The sequence below is a fragment of the Capricornis sumatraensis genome, chromosome 10, assembly GCF_032405125.1.
Source record: "Capricornis sumatraensis isolate serow.1 chromosome 10, serow.2, whole genome shotgun sequence".
Classification (NCBI taxonomy): domain Eukaryota; kingdom Metazoa; phylum Chordata; class Mammalia; order Artiodactyla; family Bovidae; genus Capricornis; species Capricornis sumatraensis.
Genome location: NC_091078.1, coordinates 41,779,741 through 41,803,631, shown reverse-complemented (window position 1 = coordinate 41,803,631; position 23,891 = coordinate 41,779,741). Strand labels below are relative to the sequence as shown.

Below are 23,891 nucleotides of genomic sequence, written 5' to 3'. Positions count from 1 at the left end.
ATCCCCCTCCCTCACATCTTGTCCTTTGGGCCTGCCTGCTGGTCCTTGAACACATCAGGCTTGCTCACACCTCAGGCAGGAAGTCATCCTTGAAATATCCACGTGGCTTCTCTTCTCCCTTTCCTGAAATTCCTACTTAAAATGTCATCTTTCATATGGTATTTACAATTGTACATATTACTCTGGGCAATCTTCATCCTCCTGAAGGACTTTGCTGGAGAGAGTATTTCTGGCTGACATTTTTTTATCATTCAGTATTTTAAGAATGTCATTCTGCTCTTGCCTGGCCTGCAGGGTTTCTGCTGAGAAATCTGATGATGGCCCAATAAGAGTTCCTTTGTAGGGTTCCATTTTTTTCTTGCTGCCTTTAAAATTCTTTGTCATTGACTTCTGACAGTTTTAACATAATGTGTATTGCAGAAGGTCTTTTTGTGTTGAGGTAACCAGGAGGAGCCGAGAGTGCCAGGCTGCCCGAGGCCAGGGGCGGCAACCAGGAGGAGCAACCCCACGTCCAAGGAGCGGTGGATGCACGGGTGCAGGAGGGCCTAGAGGAGCTATTCCACGTTCAAGGTCAGGAGGGGAAGCGGTGAGGAGATATCTCTCATCCAAGGTAAGGAGCAGTGGCTGCGCTTTGCTGGAACAGCCGTGAAGAGATACCCCACGTCCAAGGTAAAAGAAATCCAAGTAAGATGGTAGGTGTTGCAAGAGGGCATCAAGGGCAGACACACTTAAATCATAATCACAGAAAACTAGTTAATCTAATCACACTAGGACCACAGCCTTGTCTAACTCAATGAAACTAAGGCATGCCCGTGGGGCCACCCAAGACGGGCAGGTCATGGTGGAGAGATCTGACAGAATGTGGTCCACTGGAGAAGGGAATGGCAAGCCACTTCAGTATTCTTGCCTTGAGAACCCCATGAACAGGATGAAAAGGCAAAATGATAGGATACTGAAAGAGGAACTCCCCAGGTCAGTAGGTGCCCAATATGCTACTGGAGATCAGTGGAGAAATAACTCCAGAAAGAATGAAGGGATGGAGCCAAAGCAAAAACAATACCCAGTTGTGGATGAACTGGTGATAGAAGCAAGGTCCAATGCTGTAAAGAGCAATATTGCACAGGAACCTGGAATGTCAGGTCCATGAATCAAGGCAAATTGGAAGTGGTCAAACAAGAGATGGCAAGAGTGAACATCTACATTCTAGGAATCAGTGAACTAAAATGGACTGGAATGGGTGAATTTAACTCAGATGACCATTATATCTACTACTGCGGGCAGGAATCCCTTAGAAGAAATGGAGTAGCCATCATGATCAACAAAAGAGTCCGAAATGCAGTACTTGGATGCAATCTCAAAAACGACAGAATGATCTCTGTTCGTTTCCAAGGCAAACCATTCAATATCATGGTAATCCAAGTCTATGTACCAACCAGTAATGCTGAAGAAGCTGAAGTTGAATGGTTCTTTGAAGACCTTTTAGAACTAACACACAAAAAAGATGTCCTTTTCATTATAGGAGACTGGAATGCAAAAGTAGGAAGTCAAGAAACACCTGGAGTAACAGGCAAATTTGGCCTTGGAATGTGGAATGGAGCAGGGCAAAGACTAATAGAGTTTTGCCAAGAAAATGCACTGATCATAGCAAACACCCTCTTCCAACAACACAAGAGAAGACTCTACACATGGTCAACACCGAAATCAGATTGATTATATTCTTTGCAGCCAAAGACGGAGAAGCTCTATACAGTCAACAAAAACAAGACCAGGAGCTGACTGTGGCTCAGATCATGAATTCCTTATTGCCAAATTCAGATTTAAATTGAAGAAAGTACGTAAAACCACTAGACCATTCAGATATGACCTAAATCAAATCCCTTATGATTATACAGTGAAAGTGAGAAATAGATTTAAGGGCCTAGATCTGATAGATAAGAGTGCCTGATGAACTATGGACAGAGGTTCGTGACATTGTACAGGAGACAGGATCAAGACCATCCCCATGGAAAAGAAATGCAAAAAAGCAAAATGGCTGTCTGAGGAGGCCTTACAAATAGCTGTGAAAAGAAGAGAAGCAAAAAGCCAAGGAGAAAAGGAAAGATATAAGCATCTGAATGCAGAGTTCTGAACAATAGCAAGAAGAGATAAGAAAGCCTTCTTCAGCGATCAATGCAAAGAAATAGAGGAAAAGAACAGAATGGGAAAGACTAGAGATCTCTTCAAGAAAATTAGAGATACCAAGGGAACATTTCATGCAAAGATGGGCTCGATAAAGGACAGAAATGGTATGGACCTAACAGAAGCAGAAGATATTAAGAAGAGGTGGCAAGAATACACAGAAGAACTGTACAAAAAAGATCTTCACGACCCCGATAATCACGATGGTGTGATCACTCACCTAGAGCCAGACATCCTGGAATGTGAAGTCAAGAGGGCCTTAGAAAGCATCACTACAAACAAAGCTAGTGGAGGTGATGGAATTCCAGTGGAGCTATTTCAAATCATGAAAGATGATGCTGTGAAAGTGCTGCACTCAATATGCCAGCAAATATGGAGAACTCAGCAGTGGCCACAGGACTGCAAAAGGTCAGCTTTCATTCTAATCCCAAAGAAAAGCAATGCCAAAAAATGCTCAGACTACCACACAATTGCATTCATCTCACACACTAGTAAAGTAATGTTCAAAATTCTCCAAGCCAGGCTTCAGCAATATGTGAACCGTGAACTTCCAGATGTTCAAGCTGGTTTTAGAAAAGGCAGAGGAACCATAGATCAAACTGCCAACATCCACTGGATCATGGAAAAAGGAAGAGAGTTCCAGAAAAACATCTATTTCTGCTTTATTGACTATGCCAAAGCCTTTGACTATGTGGATTACAATAAACTGCAGAAAACTCTGAAAGAGTTGGGAATACCAGACCACCTGACCTGCCTCTTGAGAAACTTATATGCAGGTCAGGAAGCAACAGTTAGAACTGGACATGGAACAACAGACTGGTTCCACATAGGAAAAGGAGTATGTCAAGGCTGTATAATGTCACCCTGCTTATTTAACTTATATGCAGAGGACATCATGAGAAACGCTGGGCTGGAAGAACCACAAGCTGGAATCAAGATTGCCGGGAGAAATCTCAATAACCTCAGATATGCAGATGACACCACCCTATGGCAGAAAGTGAAGAGGAACTAAAAAGCCCCTTGATGAAAGTGAAAATAGATGGGGAAACAATGGAATCAATGTCAGACTTTATTTTGGGGGGCTCCAAAATCACTGCAGATGGTGACTGCAGCCATGAAATTAAAAGACACTTACTCCTTGGAAGAAAAGTTATGACCAACCTAGATAGCATATTCAAAAGCAGAGACATTACTTTGCTGACTAAGGTCCGTCTAGTCAAGGCTATGGTTTTTCCAGTGGTCATGTATGGATGTGGGAGTTGGACTGTGAAGAAAGCTGAGTGCCGAAGAATTGATGCTTTTGAACTGTGTTGTTGGAGAAGACTCTTGAGAGTCCCTTGGACTGCAAGGAGATCCAACCAGTCCATTCTGGATATCAGCCCTGGGATTTCTTTGGAAGGAATGATATTGAAGCTGAAACTCCAGTACTTTGGTCACCTGATGCGAAGAGTTGACTCATTGGAAAAGACTCTGATGCTGGGAGGGATTGGGGGCAGGAGGAGAAGGGGACGACAGAGGATGAGATGGCTGGATGGCATCACGGACTCAATGGACGTGAGTCCGAGTGAACTCTGGGAGTTGTTGATGGACAGGGAGGCCTGGCGTGCTGCGATTCATGGGGTCGCAAAGAGTAGGACATGACTGAGCGACTGAACTGAACTGAACCAGGAGTTCTCTTAGCCTCAAGGACTTGTATATCCACTTCCTTCCCCTGTCTGGGAAGTTCTCAGCGATTATTTCTTTAGATAATCGCTCTATTCCCCTCTCCCTCTCTTCTCCTTCTGGGTACCCATCACTCTGTTGCCCCTTATAAAAGAATCAGATAGTTCCTGTAGGATTTCCTTACTTTTTAAAGATCTTAATTCTCTGTTCTCTTCTATCTGAATCATTTCTAGATTTATATCTTCAAGTCACTTTTTCTTCCACATGGTCTGCTCTGTTTCCAGTACTTTCTAATGAATTTTTCATCTTGTTAATTGAGTTTTTCAGCTCTAGAATTTCTGTTTGTTGGTTATCTTAGAGCTCCAGCCTCTTTGGTAAAGAATTCCTTCTGTGCAATATTATTCCTGATCTCATTGTAATGCCTTTCTGAGCTTTCTGTGCTTCTTCACAATGGCCATTTTGAACATTTTTCACTTGGATAATACTCCTTAAGTTTTTTTTCCTGCAGGACTGTTGTTTCCTTTTTGAAATACAATGTTACCTTGGTTTCATGGTGCTGGATGAGCTGTTCCTGCGCAGGCTCATGTGAAGTAGACACCACCTTTCTTCTTTAGGTAAAGCTTTTCAAACTTGATTCTAACATTTAAGGGAAGGGAAAGTTGCTTAGTTGTGTCCAACTCTTTGCGACCCCATGGAGTATATAGTTCATGGAATTCTCCAGGCCAGAATACTGGAGTGGGTAGCCTTTCCCTTCTCCTGGGGATCTTCCCAACCCAGAGATTGAACCCAGGTCTGCCGCACTGTGGGTGGATTCTTTACCAGCTGAGCCACCAGGGAAGCCCAAGACTACTGGAGTGGGCGCCTATCCCTTCTTCAGGGGATCTTCCTGACCCAGGAATTGAACCGGGGTCTCCTGCATCTCAGGCAGATTCTTTATCAGCTGAGCTACTAGGAGCTAACATTTTTAAGGGTCAGTAATTAGAACGCTTTCTTCGATTTCCAGTAGGTGGCGCTGTGGCATACATTTGTGTGTCTCCACCCACATGGCCTCTCCAGCTGTTACAGGTGACCTGGGTACTGCTGCTGGTGTTACTGGGAGGTGGGAAGCTTCCACCACGTTCCGGGGCCTCCTGCATGTCCAGGATGTGGGGTCCACAGGCACAATCCTGAGGGTGTGGAGGCAGGTGGCTGGAGTCCCTGACGCCCAGCTCCCATGGCCCAGGCGTTTCAGTGGCCAGGAGGCTGGAGTCCTATACAAGCTGCCTGACCAGTGCGGCCAGGCTCCCTGGGGATGCCGGTGAGCCCACAGCCAGTCCAGGATCACAGGCACTACCTTCACTGTCTCAGGCTCCGCTTTCTCTACGTGTCCTAAGCACCCGCCTTCAGATGCACAGATCCAAGGAACTCTCCAGAGACCCATGTGCTGAGCAGAGGCATCTTTGTTGAGTTATGGATGTTTTACTGATTATATATCGAAGGGGAAAGAAACAGAGATCATCTCATTCCACTCTGATGCTGGACATCGTTAAGATGACATTTTCACATAATTCTTGGTAAAAAGAAACATAACTGGAAAAAGACACTTTAAAAGCTATATGTTCAATTAGTTTGTAACAGGTTAAGACTAACAATATTAATTTATAATTATATAATAGACACTTGCCTTGACATTTTATAACAGATAAATTTCTGAAAGCCTGGGCTTATTTCAACTGCAACACAGTAGTATTTTCAAAAGTATATAATTTGTGTACTATCTGTTCTTTTTTACGGCTGAGTACAGGATTTTTAGATAAAGAGGAAGTGGTGGTGGTACAGCTGTGATGGGCTCCAGGAAAGGCAGGGGGTGGGGCACACTGCAAAGGGCCAGGACGTGTCACTGAGCTGGCCTTGCCTAGCCTGTCCACTCGCTCTCCCCACACTTTCAATAGCGCAGAGGAGACATGAAATGTCCGCTGCAGTTCCACTGGGTTGGGGTGCTGCCCCTTATAATACACGATGAATGAGAAGTGCAACTGGTACCCCAGTCCCCTGGGGACTGGCACACATACTGGTTTCACATGGCTGGAACCACACCTTCTGTTGTGCCTTGTGTGTAAGGGCAGGAGAGGAGGGTTGGTTCAGGAAAGTCACCTCATCTCAGGCAGAAACAAAACTTCAGCCTATTTAATGCAGCTCTGCTCCAGCTGTAAAGGCTGGAGGGGAGAGGGACATGGGAAAGGCCCCAGAGGTCCACACAGACACGTGGTCATGTGGCTGCCACCTCATTTCTGTGAGTCACAGGTAAACACAGAGGCTTTAACAACTGAAAAACATGGAGAACTGTGTTCTGAATTGTGCACAAAATACATAAACTACAACTGGGTCCAAGTCTTGGGTTCACCTTGGGATCAATGAACTGGGATGAGAAAGTTCGCACATCCAGTCAATCCACTGGGCATTCAAAGGTCAAGGTGACCCGGGAAAAGGGAAAACTTGCTCCAGCAGCGTCTGAGGCAAAAGCCTCTGAACTTGCATTAACAAGAAGGAGAAGAACACACTGAGCCTGCCTACAACAAAACGCCACTCACTAAATTTAAAATACTGTTTGGGAAAAACTACACAAAAATCCGATGAACGATTTCTGGGATAGTAATGATTCACTTCTATCCAGGTAGTTATCAGTTCTGAATCTTTGAATACATATTTCTGAAATTATATTTAAGAAAGCAACATTACTTTTTACACTGTTCTTTCAAAAAAGTACAGTGTTTGAAATAGTGACATTCACCATTTTCATCTCTTTCATTGACAAAACCACACCAAGAGCAAAAAATAGTACAACTCTCAGATCGTTCTTTAATTAACTAGTAATTATTATATTACACATAAACTATTGTGCTAAGCATGGAATATGAAAATCCTACTAGTAAGGAATTTATGGGCAAACAGTGGAAACAGTGGCTGACTTTATTTTGGGGGGCTCCAAAATCACTGCAGATGGTGACTGTAGCCATGAAATTAAAAGATGCTTGCTCCTTGGAACATATTAAAATATATTAAACATATTAAAATGTTATTTTGATTATTAAAATAGTTAAAAAGCAGAGACTTTACTTTGCCAACAAAGGTCCATCTAGTCAAGGCTATGGTTTTTCCAGTAGTCAAGTATGGATGTGAGAGTTGGACTATAAAGAAAGCTGAGCTCTGAAGAACTGATGCTTTTGAACTGTGGTGTTGGAGAAGACTCTTGAGAGACCCTTGGACTGCAAGGAGATCCAACCAGTCCATCCTAAAAGAGATCAGTCCTGAGTGTTCACTGGAAGGACTGATGTTGAAACTGAAACTCCAATACTTTGGTCACCTGATGCGAAGAACTGACTCATTGGAAAAGACCGTGATGCTGGGAAAGATTGAAGGCAGGAGAAGAAGGGGATAACAGAGGATAAGATGGTTGGATGGCATCACCAACTCAAAGGACATGAGTTTGGGTAAACTCTGGGAGTTGGTGAAGGACAGGGAGACCTGGCATGCTGTGGTCTCTGGGGTTGCAAACAATCGGACATGACTTAGCGACTGAACTGAACTGAAGGAATTTATAGTTAAATTGAAAGATAAGACATATGTACACATGATAATATAAATAAAAAAGAGGCATGTGCCCAAGGAAAGAAAGACAGAGAGGACGTCATAAGGGATGTTATTGGAACAACCATCAAAACAATGGGATCTGAGGATTAGATGATAGCAATATATCGTGTCAATTTCATGATATTGCTGGTGGTATTATGATTAAGTGTCTGCTACATTGTAGGAAATACACACTAAAGTATTCAGGGACAATCAGGCATAATGTTGACAATTTATTTGCAACTGATACGGAAAAAGAATAGCCCTTCATAGTGTACCTGCAACTTCAGTGTATCTCTGAAACTGTTTTAAAAAATAAAATACAAATGTTAACATGAAGATTGTAAATAAAGTGGTGACAATTTTTTAAAAAAGTATTCCCTATGAATTCATGTTGCCTATAAATACATAGATATTTATTCTCCTTCGTTCAGCAAAATCTGCAGACCCTTGAGGAAAGGTCCAGTTTTAAGATCCATGGTGCACGACTTTTGCTGTCTTCGATGCCAGCAGTCTTAGACATAGTCACTGTCGTTTGACAGTCTTAGTTATTTTAAGTTCTATGCTCATGCTTCTTTTTATTTAAAAGAAAAGCATAATGGTATTGAATAGTCCAGAAAATTCTCTTTATGTCCATTTGACAGTGACAAAAATTGACGTTTGTATGAATTATTAGACACCCTATTTAGAAATGGGGAAATGGAAGCTGAAGGAGCATCAATAAATCACTGGAGGCAACCATGAGCGTCTGCTGCTTAAACCTGGGCCACACTCTCACTTTTCACCCTGAGTTCCTGCCACCACACAGTGTGTCTTACCTCCTCCCAGAGGGTCCTGTCCAGTGCTCTTCAAGAGTCAGGAAATTCTGTGCTTCAGAGCATGGTGGTCAGGGACCAGGGTCACACCCAGTAATGAGCTGACTATCTCTCTGGGTCAGTTTCCTCTTTTCTACCAAATAGTGCTTCTTTCTTCTAAGTTGGATGTAAGCCACTTGGAGGATTAAATTAAGTAACACATGTAAGATGCTTAGAGTGGTGTCTGGTGTATAATATGCATTAAATTACTACTATTCTAAAACTCAGATAGCCTGATTTTTAAATGATCACAGCTCTCTTAGGAACTTAAACAACTGAAATGAACATTTTGAACAAGTGTGTTTTTCACCACTAGGGAATATGTAGCTCAATTTTCTGTTGAGTGAGGGGGAGTTTCTTGCTTTGCTAAAAGTACATTCATCACGTAACAGGGAAGCCTTCATCCACGACTGTTGTCTGACACTCAGAAAACCAGACACTGCCTCAGCCCATATCCCTAGAAAACCGAAGACCATCACATGCCAACAGGTCTCGGAAGTCTGACCTTAATGACCCAGAATTCTAAAAATATGTAACAAATTTATCTTTCTCATTTACCCTTTTCAAAGTTTCAGCCATTCTGTTCCTCACCACGTTTTGTGCAGATTAGGTTACAGTAAGCTGTCCACACCCTCCCACAAAGAGCTTCTCATTATCATGCACATGCAGTCTCATTGTCAACAAAGTGAAGAGGGCATGAATTGATATTCAACATGGATCCTTACTCATGATGAGTATCTATCAGTGTGAAGAGGCAAAAAGGATCTGAAAACTATATAACAGAATATCCAAGAGGTCATAAAACCAAGCCTACCAGCAGAGTTCACTCATGAATTCATATATATATTCAAAAAAGATGTGCTTTTCATCACAGGGGACTGGAATGCAAAAGTAGGAAGTCAAAAGAACCTGGAGTAACAGCCAACTCTGGCCTTGGAGTATGAAATGAAGCAGGGCAAAGGCTAACAGAGTTTTGCCAAGAGAATGCACTGGTCATAGCAAACACCCTCTTCCAACAACATAAGAGAAAACTCTACACATGGACATCACAAATGGTCAATACCAAAATCAGACTGATTTTATTCTTTGCAGCCAAAGATGAAGAAGCTCTAAAAAGTCAGCAAAAGCAAGACCTGGAGCTGACTGTGGCTCAGATCATGAACTGCTTATTGCAAAATTCACTAAAACTGAAGAAAGTAGGGAAAACCACTAGACCATTCAGGTATGACCTAAATCAAATCCCTTACGATTATACAGTGGAAGTGACAAATAGATTCAAGGGATTAGATCTGATAGAGTGCCTGAAGAACTCTGGACAGAGGTTCATGACATCGTACAGGAGGCAGGGATCAAGACCACCCCCAAGAAGAAGAAACGCAAAAAGGCAAAATGCTTGTCTGAGGAGGCCTTACAAATAGCTGAGAAAAGAAGAGAAGCTAAAGGAAAAGGACAAAAGGAAAGATATAAGCATCTGAATGCAGAGTTCCAAAGAATAGCAAGGAGAGATAAGAAGCAGTCTATGTCTGACGCAGGATACAGCATGCTTGGGGCTGGTGCATGGGGATGACCCACAGAGATGTTATGGGGAGGGAGGTGGGAGGGGGGTTCATGTTTGGGAACACATGCAAGAATTAAAGATTTTAAAAATAAAAAATTAAAGAAAGAAAGAAAGAAAGAAAAGAAAGAAAGCCTTCCTCAGTGATCAATGCAAAGAAATAGAGGAAAACAATAGAATGGGGAAGACTAGAGATCTCTTCAAGAAAATTAGAGATACCAAGGGAACATTTCATGCAAAGATGAGCACAATAAAGGACAGAAATGGTATGGACCTAACAGAAGCAGAAGATATTAAGAAGAGGTGGCAAGAATACACAGACGAACTACACAAAAAAGATCTCAATGACCCAGATAACCATGATGGTATGGTCACTCACCTACAGCCAGACATCCTGGAATGTGAAGTCAAGTGGGCCTTAGAAAGCATCACTATGAACAAAACTAGTGAAGGTGATAGAATTCCAGTTGAGCTATTTGAAGTTCTAAAAGATGATGCTGTGAAAGTGCTGCACTCAATATGCCAGCAAATATGGAGAACTCAGCAGTGGCCACAGGACTCGAAAAGGTCAGTTTTCATTCCAATCCCAAAGAAAGGCAATGCCAAAGAATGCTCAAACTACCACACAATTGCACTTATCTCACACGCTAGCAAAGTAATGCTCAAAATTCTTCAAGTGAGCTTCAACAGTACGTGAACTGAGAACTTCCAAATGCTCATGCTAGATTTAGAAAAAGCAGAGGAACTAGAGATCAAATTGCCAATATCCCCTGGATCATCAAAATAGCAAGAGAGTTCCAGAAAAGATCTACTTTATTGACTATGCCAAAGCTTTTGACTATGTGGATCACAACAAACATGGAAAATTCTTTAAGAGATGGGAATACGAGACCACCTGACCTGCCTCCTGAGAAATCTGTATATAGGTCAAGAAGCAACAGTTAGAACCAGATATGGAGCAACAAACTGGTTCCAAATAGGGAAAGGAGATTGTCAAGGCAGTATATTGTCATTTATCTAATATGAAGAGTACATCAAGGAAAATGCCAGGCTGGATAAAGTACAAGCTGGAATCAAGATTGTCAGGAAAAATATTAATAACCTCAGATATGCAGATGACATCCCCTAGATGGCAAAAAGAGAAGAGGAACTAAAGAGCCTCTTGATGAAAGTAAAACAGGAGAGTGAAAAAGTTGACTTAAACCTCAACATTCTGGTCCCATCACTTCATGGGAAACAGATGGGGAAACAATGGAAACAGTGACAGACTTTATTTCAGGGGGCTCCAAAATCACTGTGGATGGTGACTGCAGCCATGAAATTAAAAGACTCTTGCTCCTTGGAAGAAAAGCTATGACCACATGGACAGCATGTTAAAAAGCAGAGACATTATTTTGCCAACAAAGGTCCATCTAGTCAAAGCTATAGATTTTGCAGTAGTTGTGTATGGATGTGAAAGTTGGACCATAAAGAAAGTTGAGCACTGAAGAATTGAGGCTTTTGAACTGTGGTGTTGGAGAAGACTCTTGAGAGTCCCTTGGACTGCAAGGAGATCAAACCAGTCCATTCTAAGGGAAATCAGTCCTGAATATTCATTGGAAGGACTGATGCTGAAGCTTCAATATTTTGGCCATCTGATGTGAAGAACTGACTCATTGGAAAAGACCCTAATGCTGGGAAAGATTGAAGGCAGAAAGGGAGGACAAAGGATGAAATGGTTGGATAGCATCACCAACTCAATGGACATGAGTTTGAGCAAGCTCTGGGAGTTGGTGATGGATAGGGAAGCCTAGTGTGCTGTAGTCCATGGGGCTGCAAAGAGTCAGACATAAACTGAACTGAACTGACTGATCCATTTAATATTTACTGAATATTTCCTATGTGCCCAGTACTAACTGAATCTAAGTGCTCGGGATGTTGCTATAGATAAAAGAAATAGTTCTGCCATCTTTGGCCTTGTATATTAATGGACATGACTCAGGAATTAGTATGAGTTCTGTTTGTATACAAGGCATATATTATTACACAAGGCATCACTTATTCATAAGGGGTGCTTTCAGTTCCTCTACTGAAGACAGTGATCACACAATCCAGAATATTCCCACCTAAACCAGCGTCACCGTGAACCACTCCTATCACAAAATGACTGTTTTCGTGACACAGCGAAAGTCTGAACCATCAGATTTAATGACATCAACAATATTAGAAAAACCACAAATGTAACCATTTCCAGTTGATGCTGGTGCTCCTTTCATGGAGTACGATGGTAAGAAATTCTGGGTAGCTATCTGGTTTGTCCACAGTTGGAAATTTCTATTTTGTGAAGTTACTTTACTTTAAAGGCAAAAACCTCCCAAAGAAAATACTCTAAATCACTGCAAAATAAACTCTCCTTATAAATACAGTTGTCCCCAATGTTCTGGTTTTTTTTCTGTATGTTTCTGCACATAGATACACCAGCTGAAAATAAAACATTCATGCCTTCATTTAATGTACAGACATATACACTATGTATCTGCAGAAAGACATGTACATAAGTACATGGAATATGTGCACAAGGTACAGTTACACATACACCAATGAAATCTGACATGGTTACAACCTGCTGAAGACATTGTTCTCCCTGGTGTTTCCTTGTTTCTTCTACCTGGTTCTTGGTTGATAGCGGGTTGGCAGGAAGGATGAGGGAAATAAAAGCTCTGTATACCTCTAAACAGTTCCATTTTTTTCCCCCCAAGTTTTCCATCGTGTAGTGACCACCAGGAAACAAAACACTCATGCCTTCCTCTCCAGTTCATTAATGAGTCACACACCTGTGCCCACAATGGGCACCAGGTGCCAGTACTGCGTTCACCACAGCTGTGTGTTTCACTCATGGACTGGGTGATACTTCATGAGAAATATCTGCCCACGAAGGTCCTGGCCTCATAGGGACAGCATGTGGACATGTGCTTTAAAAGCACCGAATCAAAAAAAATAAAAATAAAAAAAATAAAAGTCCCGAATCTAAGGACATACAGGTGGAACACACTGTCCTCAAGGGAGCAGCTGAGGAAGAGAGTCAGAAAAGCCCAGGACCAACCAAATCAGTGGAGAAGGCAATGGCACCCCACTCCAGTACTCTTGCCTGGAGAATCCCATGGACAAGGGAGCCTGATAGGCTGCGGTCCATAGGGTCGCGAAGAGTCAGACACGACTGAGCAACTTCCTTTTCACTTTTCACTTTCATGCACTGCAGAAGGAAATGGCAACCCACTCCAGTGTTCTTGCCTGGAGAATCCCAGGGACAGGGGAGCCTGGTGGGCTGCCGTCTATGGGATCACACAGAGTCAGACACGACTGAAGTGACTTAGCAGCAACCAAATTGGGCCCCATTTAATCATAGAGGCTTAAACACCTCGCAGACCAGAGGCCAGAACAGAAACCCAGGAAGAAAACATGGCCACACTGAGACTTTCCTAGATTCAACCGAGCACACTGAAGAGAGAATCGCTTTCTTACTACATGAATCAATGTTATTTAATGCCAACCCCCAGCAAAAGTCATTTCACACAGCCTCCACCACCCCCTCCCCACCAAGACTGCACTTCTCCAGAGCACGTGCCCTGGTCCATTCTCCTCATGCCGGTCTCCTGCCACCTTTCTAAGAGAAAGTGGTACCAGGAGAAAGATACCATGTCCTGACGCTCAGTGAAGGAAACTGGCAGACAGAGAAACAGAGAGAATGAAATCACATCCCACCTCACCACAACACAGCATGTGTGACTTGGGCAGGTGGTATGGACTCTCTCTGCCAAGTTTCCTCATCTGTAAAATAGAGCAGTAAGAGCAGCTACTGAGAGTTTTCACATCAAGAGTAAATGCATCAGCACATCACACAATGTTCCTCTCAAATTACCCTCTGCCTAAGCACTGATTATATTTCAAAAGAAGGAATCTGAAAGACTGCACATACAACATGCTTTGAATCACAGTTTTTTAAACTATGAGACCATGCATTTATTCAATGCATTTCTACCAAGTATAAATTTTGACAAATCCAGACTTATGTAAATTCAGTGCCCCCGTATCAAACTTCCTCAGAGGACACGGAGGCAATGAGCCCAGATGTGGACATTGACAAGAACTGTGTGTCACATGCTCACACAGAAAGCCTCCTGTTACTCACATTCTCATAGAGAGCTTGAAGGGTCTCCAGGTCAACCACAGAATTGTCCAAGTTCACCACAGCTGTGTGAAAAAGACAAAACAGAAAGTATAAATGGCCATAAACCAGCTGTGAAAAGTGTCTGACCACCTCAAACAACAGTGACCGTCCACAGGGCAGACCTCATGTCCTGCAGGCAGCAGGCAAAGCTCTGCCCTCACTGCAGCTGCTCCCCTCACCGACAAAGACTGAGCTGAGCTGGGAATTTCAATGGGGCAGGTGTCAAGTGTCACAGCTTTCACACTCTCCACAAACACAAAATCCCAAGAATAGGCCCCCACGGCCAGAAAGAAACCCACCGTCTGTCTCTTTCATGACTCACCTGAATAAATTTGAAAAATCTGCTTAATACCAGAAAAATAAGCAACTCACTCATGTTACTACCACATCCTGGTTTTATGCCAATAAATGCACATGTCTGCCAATTTATCTAAAGACATTTGGCAAAGGTTATATCTAATCACTAAATTGATAGACTTAATATGGAAACAGGTGCATTTCCTGTTACAACCCTTTAAATTATAATAATCAAAGGATAATTCTTTGATTATGGTTTTGAAATTGGCAAAGGTGTCTGCTCAGTGAAGCAGTAGGTGTGGACAATGGAGAAAGTTCAGTTCTTTGGATGAGATCTTCAAGAAACATGTATTGTTTATAGAGCACCCTTAACTGGAACTGTGTGGGGAAGGGGAGAGATGAGACTTAGAACTTGTATTATATTACATGATAGTGGACCTAGCTGCAGGGAAAATTCATGGTATCCAAGGAGGGTTAAACCTCTTCTCCACCTGATTGTTCTACCTGAAGCTTTCTGCACACTGATGCCTGTCTTCTGTTTCACAGTTTTCATGGATTGCCAGTGATAAGGATGTTAAGAGCTGCTTGGGGCTGGTGCACTGGGATGACCCAGAGAGATGGTATGGGGAGGGAGGTGGGAGGGGGTTTCAGGATTGGGAACACGTGTACACCTGTGGTGGATTCATGTTGATATATGGCAAAACCAATACACTATTGTAAAGTAAAATAAAGTAAAATTAGGAAAAAAAGAAAAAAAAAGTTCTTTAATTAAAAAAATCTTATAAGCCATGAGAAGGGTGAGTGCATCTTGATCGATTAACTCAATTAGAGGAGTGCTGCAGCTTCAGAAGTGGTGAAAGCACTGGATTCTTAAAGTAATAAAGGTGGAGGGGACTGGGAGAAGCAGAGGCCACAATCTCCTCCGCTAGAGTCGAGCTGCGAGCTTGGTCCTGCAGGCCAGGAGGATGCGACTCCAGCAGGGCTTTCCGTCCCCCATACAGCTGGCTATGAGTAGTTAAGGCTCAGAAACAACAAGGGATGGATTAGAACAGAGGCAGTGCCATCTTATATTTGAAAAGCTTGTATCTTTTTTAGAAGCAACTTTTTATACATTAAAGTCACATTAAAGGGACTTCCCTGTTGGTCCAGTGGTAAAGAATCCACCTGCCAATGCAGGGGACATGAGTTTGATCCTTGATCCAGGAACTAAAGTCTCATATGCCACGCACTGCAACTAAGCTGCAGCTACTGAGCGGTGCCATGCGCCACCACTAGAGTCTGTGAGCTGCAATAAGAGATCCTGCATGATGCACTAAAGGTTCCATCCATTGCACCTGAGACCTGAGGCAGTCAAATTAATTAGTTAAAAGAAATCACATAAGAGAAATCCTAATGTCCTCCATGATTATCGGTTATTTTATTCCTCTGGACAATGAGCCATCAAACTAACTCTTACATACAAATATATATATATATCAACAGAGAAAACAGAAAACCTTCATAACTGAACAAATGACCAAGCATGACTTAACACACACATAACCAGCCCACCACATTTTATACATATTAACGACATGTTGAGTAAACCACACAATTATTCCAAGTGGATCATGATAAATATGTGTGTTCTTTAGATTTCTGTACATTTAAATATTTTGGAAAACGTTTTTGTGAGACCCAGGTTTTTAGTCAAAACCATCTGTAATACAATGAAAGGAACATGCCAAGTTTAAGTGTGTAAACTTTGATTTTCTCCATCATAGGTTATAAGTTCACAGCTGTATTTTTTTAATCCATTAACAGTTTACGGTATGAGATGAGGAAATAAGTTTGTGTTATGACATTGTTTGACATTTTTGTTGCAACTTAATAGTCAATAGTCATAAATAGTTCATGTACCTTGAGAAGACAGGATATAACTACATAGTATATAACTATAAGATATAATCTTTTCTGTTTATATATTCTAAATCCTTATTCGTATTTTTCCTCTTGATCTGTTTTGACCAAAGTGGTTTAAAGTTACTCTTGTGCTTGTCTCTCCTTGTAAGTACTACGTAGTTTCTTTCTTATGTAGTTGCATCTGTATTTAGAGGGACATAAATTCAAATCTATTATAATTTCATTGTGAATTATAGCTGTTAGTATTAAGAATATGTTTTCATTGTTTTGTTGTTGTTCACATAATGTTCCTGGCCCGAATTTTAAGTTGTCACATATCAAGATCATAACTCTTGCTTTTTTGATTCACATGTGTTGGGCCTAATTTCACTTCTCTTCATACTTCAACCTTTCTAAAATATTTTGTTATAGCTAGGTTTTATTTAGAAGCAGAAGATATTAAGAAGAGGTGGCAAGAATACACAGAAGAACTATACAAAAAAGATCTTCACAACCCAGATAATCATGATGGTGTGATCACTCACCTAGAGCCAGACATCCTGGAATGTGAAGTCAAGTGGGCCTTAAGAAGCATCGCTATGAACAAAGCTAGTGCCAGATGATGGGTTCCATTTGAACTATTTCAAATCCTAAAAGATGATGCCGTGAAAGTGCTGCACTCAATATGCCAGAAAATTTGGAAAACTCAGCAGTGGCCACAGGACTGGAAAAGGTCAGTTTTATTCTGATCCCAAAGAAAGGCAATGCCAAAGAATGCTCAAACTACTGCACAGTTACACTCAGCTCACACACTAGCAAAGGAATGCTCAAAATTCTCTAAGCCAGGCTCCAACAGTACATGAACCATGAACTTCCAGATGTTCAAGATGGATTTAGAAAAGACAGAGGAACAGGAGATCAAATTGCCAACATCCGATGGATCACTGAAAAAGCAAGAGAGTTCCAGAAAAGCATCTACTTCTGCTTTATTGCCTATGCCAAAGCCTTTGAATGTGTGGATAACAACAAACTGGAAAATTCTTCAAGAGATGGGAATATCTGACCACCTGATCTGCCTCTTGAGAAACCTGTATGCAGGTCAGGAAGCAACAGTTAGAACTGGACATGGAACAACAAACTGGTTCCAAATAGGGAAAGGAGTACATCAAGGCTGTATATTGTCACCCTGCTTATTTAACTTATACGCAGAGTACATCACAAGAAACGCTGAGCTAGATGAAGCACAAGCTGGAATCAAGATTGCTGGGAGAAATATCAATAACCTCAGGTATGCAGATGACACCACCCTTATGGCAGAAAGCGAAGAACTAAAGAGCCTCTTGATGAAAGTGAAAGAGGAGAGTGAAAAAGTTGGCTTAAAACTCAACATTAAAAAAACTAAGATCATGGCATCTGGTCCCATCACTTCATGGCAAATAGATGGATAAACAGTGGAAACAGTGACAGACTTTATTTTCTTGGGCTCCAAAATCACTGCAGATGGTGACTGCAGCCAGGAAATTAAAAGATGCTTGCTCTTTGGAAGAAAAGCTACGACCAACCTAGACAACATATTCAAAAGCAGAGACATCACTTTGCCAACGAAGGTCCATCTAGTCAAAGCTATGGTTTTTCCAGTAGTCAGGTATGGATGTGAGAGTTGGACTATACAGAAAGCTGAGTGCTGAAGAATTGATGCTTTTGAACTGTGGTGTTGGAGAAGGCTCTTAGGAGTCCCTTGGATTGCAAGGAGATCCAACCAGTCCATCCTAAAGGAAATCAGTCCTGAATATTCATTGGAAGTACTGATGATGAAGCTGAAACTCCAATACTTTGGACACCTGATGCAAAGAATCGACTCATTTGAAAAGACCCTGATGCTGGGAAAGATTGAAGGCAGGAGGAGAAGGGGATGACAGAGGATGAAATAGTTGGATGGTATCACTGACTCAATGGACATGAGTTTGAGTAAGCTCTAGGAGTTGGTGATGGACAGGGAGGCCTGGTGTGCTTCAGTCCACGGTGTCACAAAGAGTTGGACATGACTGAGCAACTGAACTGAAGTTTTATTTATTTTTGATGCATTTTTAATTTTCAGTGACTAAATTTCCCCTACCTTAACCTGTGTGCCAATATATTGGGTTGGCCAAAAAGTCCATTCGATTTTTTTCTATAAGATGGCTCCAGTAGCACTTAGTTGTCCTTAACTTCATTTGAAATCATTTTCTTAGATTGTATTCTATATTGTCATATCAGTGTGCATTAAAAAAAACATCAAAATTGGTGAGTTTTTGTGCATCCATTTTAATATTAAAGATGGAAGAAGAAAAGCATCATTTTTGACATACTTCGTTACTTTAAGAAAGGTTAAGAATGCAACTGTAACACAGTTTCATAAGAAAACTATTATTCAGTGGCAGGCAGAGGGGTAAAAGAACTGCTCCACCAGTAGCTACCAGAACACTCAGGGATAGAGTCACCACAAAACATCCTACACAGTTCTGGCAGTTTAGAAAGGGCATTTCCTCATTTTTAAGTGTTCTCATACTTTACCCTCAAAGCTAGAAACTAGTTCACCTTTCAGGGAAATAGTACGTCAAAGCAAGAAACAGAATCATCTGTCCATGTACTTAGATTCTGCTCACACCCATCACCAAGGTTCACCCTACCACCAAAGCCTAACCCCTCCGCACTGCCATGTTCCCTGCCTCCAGTACCCACCGGCAATGCGTGTGGGGTGTGATGACACACAACACAGAGATGGTGATGAGAAAGCACATGGTTACAGGACATCCCAGCCTTTCAAGAGCCAAACAAACTGCACCAGGGCTTCCCTGGTGGCTCAGAGGTTAAAGCGTCTGCCTGCAATGTGGGAGACCTGGGTTCGATCCCTGGGTCGGGACGATCCCCTAGAGAAGGAAATGGCAACCCACTCCAGTATCCTTGCCTGGAGAATCCCATGGACAGAGGAGTCTGGTGGGCTACAGTCCATGGGGTCACAAAAAGTTGGACACGACTGAGCGACTTCAATTCACTTCTGCACTGTAGGTGGATTATCTACCATCTGAGCCAAAAACCACACAGCCAACTTTGAAGAGTTGCTGTTACACATAACTCTCATATCTGTCTTCATTCAGGAAACAGAAAAGGACACAACCCAGTACTAACTCAGTGTTTCAGTAATAGTGATGGAAAACCCAAGCTAAGGACAAACAAATTTGCCTCATTTACATTCCCCCTGAACTTGAACTCCCATCTCTCCCCTCTCATTTCTCACTTAAGAATTCCATCACAAGGCTGTCTCCCAGGCAACGTTTGTAGTGGAACCGCTCAGAGCAAGGAAGGAGGAATAAAACCTTTACACTCTCCCTCCTCCATGAGTGGCCAGCTGGAGTTTCAAATACTCCCACCCCTGGAAAACACAGCTCATTCCCTAAGGAATGAAGGAAGGGTATTCTGTGTGTGTGTGCACCAATGAGCATGCATGTGTGAATATGCGTCTGAATATCTATGTGTGCTTGTGTGTGTGCTTGCATGTGAGTGCACATGCACATATTTATAGGAAATAACTCATTTACAGCCATTTTTACTAATGAGAAAATTGAGGAACAGAGATGAGGAAGACATTTGCCCAGATTTACCCACCTAACCAGTGGCAGAGCTGAGCTTCAAATCTGCCTTAGACTGGATGGTTTAAACAATAGGAATTCAGTTTTCAGAGTTCCAGAGACTGGAACTGGGGTTAATTCTCTTGCTGACTGGCAGAGTCCTGGTTTTCCCTCCTCTTATTAGGATACTAATCCCATGATGGGGGCTCCAGCCTCTTGACCTCACCTCAACCTGATTAATCCCAAAGGCCCCACCTCTGGATACCATCACATTGAAAGTTAGGACTTCAGTGTAGGAATGGAGAGGAGGGGAGTGAACATTCCATCCATAATAGAAAACAGGGGGCCTGCCTGGTCCCAGAACCCATGTCCCCAATGGTGCTAGACTACACCAGAAAGCGGAGGGAAACCCAGGGAAGCAGAGATGCTAAGAAGAAATGTGTTTAGATGGTTAGCCAAAAGGAAAGCAGGCATCCCCAAGGACCACACCAGGGAGATACTCTGTGTTTCCCTACATACTCTCTGAGCAACTGGTTCCTAAAAGGGGGGCACAGGAAATTCCATCTAGAGGTACCACCAGACTCATAAATAATCACAATATGCTTCAGTTCATTGATAGTCATAGCTTAGATTGCTTTTTATATAAAATTTTTTTTCTTTATCCTTGCTTGGTTCCATCAAGAATGAGCAACTCCATTAATTACTTATTTTAAAAAAATTTTTCCTCTCTTAACTCACAGATGTGAGAAAGAAACCCACAATTTCTTTTCTCTAAGAAATAGAATCAATAAGCAAACAGGGCAATATATAAAATGACCCTTAAAGCAAGAGACCAAATTTACTAAATTGATATTCTCCAAAGTTTTAAAATTCCATATTGGTGGCCAAAAGTATTATGTTCTCCTGCCAGTTCTGTTTTTGCATTTTATTAGATAACAGAGGTCCTCACTCTGAGACAAGCTAACAACTATAGACAACACTGAACAAGGAGTCTGATGGACGGGTGTCATTATTAAGGGGAAGCCTCAGATACGCTTGATCTATAAGCTGCAATTCTCTTCCCTGCAAAAGAGAAATTAACTGGACCATTTTAGACAACCATCAGTAACAATGGGGTGGGAGTGTAAAATTCAATACTAATTCCATATCTTTGGATACTAACAAAAAGATTTGATTATGAAAGATTTTAGAATATATCTCCTGTTTGTCAGAAGCAATTACCATTTTTTTCTTTTCTTTTTTTTTAGGTTTTCTATTCTGCTCCTTTTTTTTAAATTTAAATTTATTTATTTTAATTGGAGGCTAATTACTTTACAATATTGTGTTGGTTTTGCATTCATCAACATGAATCTGCCACGGGTGTACACGTGTTCACCATCCTGAAACCCCCTCCCACCTCCCTCTCCATACCATCCCTCTGGGTCATACCAGTACACCAGCCCCAAACATCCTGTATCCTGCATCGAAACTGGACTGGTGATTTGTTTCTTATATGATATTATACATGTTTCAATGCCATTCTCCCAAATCATCCCACCCTCTCCCTCTCCCACAGAGTCCAAAAGACTGTTCTATACATCTGTCTCTCTTTTGCTGTCTCGCATACAGGGTTATTGTTACCATCTTTCTAAATTCCATATATATGCGTTAGTATACTATATTGGTGTTTTTCTTTCTGGCTTACTTCACTCTGTATAATAGGCTCCAGTTTCATCCACCTCATTAGAACAGATTCAAATGTATTCTTTTTAATGGCTGAGTAATACTCCATTGTGTATATGTACCACAGCTTTCTTATCCATTCGTCTGCTATGGGCACCTAGGTTGCTTCCATGTCCTGGCTATTATAAACAGTGCTGCGATGAACACTGGGGGACACGTGTCTCTTTCAATTCTGGTTTCCTCAGTGTGTATGCCCAGTGGTGGGATTGCTAGGTCATAAGGCAGTTCTATTTCGTTTTTTAAGGAATCTCCACACTGTTCTCCATAGTGGCTGTACTAGTTTGCATTCCCACCAACCTTTTTAAGCACCTGCAACCTCAGGCAATTCCTTCCTATACAATGGTCAGGATGAGGCTCCTTAGCCCTGAGCCCCTTTAAACGGGTCAACCGAGCGAATATCAAAACATCCACAACACAGGATCCAATGAAGATACACTGTTGGTGGGAATGCAAACTAGTACAGCCACTATGGAGAACAGTGTGGAGATTCCTTAAAAAATTGCAAATAGAACTACCTTATGACCCAGCAATCCCACTGCTGGGTATACACACCGAGAAAACCAGAATTGAAAGAGACACGTGTACCCCAATGTTCATCGCAGCACTGTTTATAATAGCCAGGACATGGAAACAACCTAGATGTCCATCAGCAGATGAATGGATAAGGAAGCTTTGGTACATATACACGATGGAGTATTACTCAGCCGTTAAAAAGAATTCATTTGAATCAGTTCTGATGAGATGGATGAAACTGGAGCCGATTATACAGAGTGAAGTAAGCCAGAAAGAAAAACACCAATACAGTATACTAACACATATATATGGAATTTAGAAAGATGGCAATGACGACCCTGTATGCAAGACAGGAAAACAGACACAGCTGTGTATAACGGACTTTTGGACTCAGAGAGAGAGGGAGAGGGCGGGATGATTTGGGAGAATGGCATTCTAACATGTATACTATCATGTAAGAATTGAATCGCCAGTCTATGTCTGACGCAGGATACAGCATGATTGGGGCTGGTGCATGGGGATCACCCACAGAGATGTTATGGGGAGGGAGGTGGGAGGGGGTTTCATGTTTGGGTACACATGTAAGAATTAAAGATTTTAAAATTTAAAAAAAAAAAAAAAAAAAAACAAAGTAAAAAAAAAAAAAAAAGAAATAGACAGATGTCACAGGAATTTCTGGTTTAAATCTAAAAGCATGTTATTGTCCTTATAAGGTATCCTTAACTACATTTTTTAAAAAATAAAAAAGTGTTTGAAAAGCAATCATTAAGCTTAGAGACCAAATAATAAAAATAACCATGTTTCATTTACCTTATCAACTATATTGCTGATGGAATACTATGCAGTTTTACATAAATCACATTTAAATGCGATAGAAATTTCAACGACATACGTTAGTATTCATTGCCCTTGTGCCAACAATACCAACTGGCTTTATACGGGAAAGGCAGGACAAGGAGGGAAGGAACCAGGGGTCAGTGTCCTGGAGGGACAGTGACACACACTTCCCTGTGAGGGATCTTTACACACTTTCTTAGGTGTGTCTCACCACTGTATCTGTAATCACTGCTGACGTGTGCACCAAGGGAGTGGAAGAGGGTAGGTGAGCAGTTAACACTTCAGCGCCTGGGCCCCCATGTGACTGGTGGCACTCCCGTAAGAAAAGCCATGCTCCAGAGGCAGCTCTTGCAAGGTCTTCAGACATACCCGCCACACTAACATCTGAAACGGGCGTCTACTGGTGACATGAAAGGCACACAGGCCTGTGGATGAGATGAAACTTTTTAGAGATGCACAAGAGCATGAGAGCCCCATGCAGCAGTCCACAGCTGGGGTCCTTAAGGAGGCTCTGTCCCTAACAGCCTGGGTGCGTGTGGGCCTGGCTGTACTGGGTTTCCAGTGTCTTGTGCAGACTGAGGGCAACAGATCCCTTGCTCTGTGATGTGACTGCGTTGGCACAGAGCAAATCTTTCAGAAAAGATACTGGTGAGAGGATCTCTAAGTACAGACAGCCAGGAAACCTCAGGGTTACAGAGCAGGCTTTTCAAACTCTTGTGTTCCTGGTGGGCAATAAACGTTGGTTTAATAAATATCTAAACAAGAGAGAATTAGATCAGAAATTGCTTTGTCTGACCCTACTACCTGTGTGCCTGGAAAACGTCCACTTCCAAGCAGCATTATTAATGGCACCCCTTCCATTCTCAGAAGTATCGCACCCTGGATGATAAACCACGCGGATACTCTACCCAGCAGTGAGACTAGGGGCTGGGAGGATAAAGCTGAGCCTTATGAAATTCAGAATTCTT

General features: G+C 42.0%; 1 protein-coding gene across 1 annotated transcript in view; it reads right to left on the bottom strand.

The window, feature by feature from the left end:
- FMN2 (formin 2) overlaps positions 1-23,891 on the bottom strand; it is a 350,878-nt gene that overhangs the window by 107,591 nt on the left and 219,396 nt on the right. Inside the window, exon 9 of the mRNA XM_068983086.1 lies at positions 14,027-14,088. Coding sequence (XP_068839187.1) covers positions 14,027-14,088 — 62 coding nt within the window. The remainder of the gene's footprint in view (positions 1-14,026; positions 14,089-23,891) is intronic.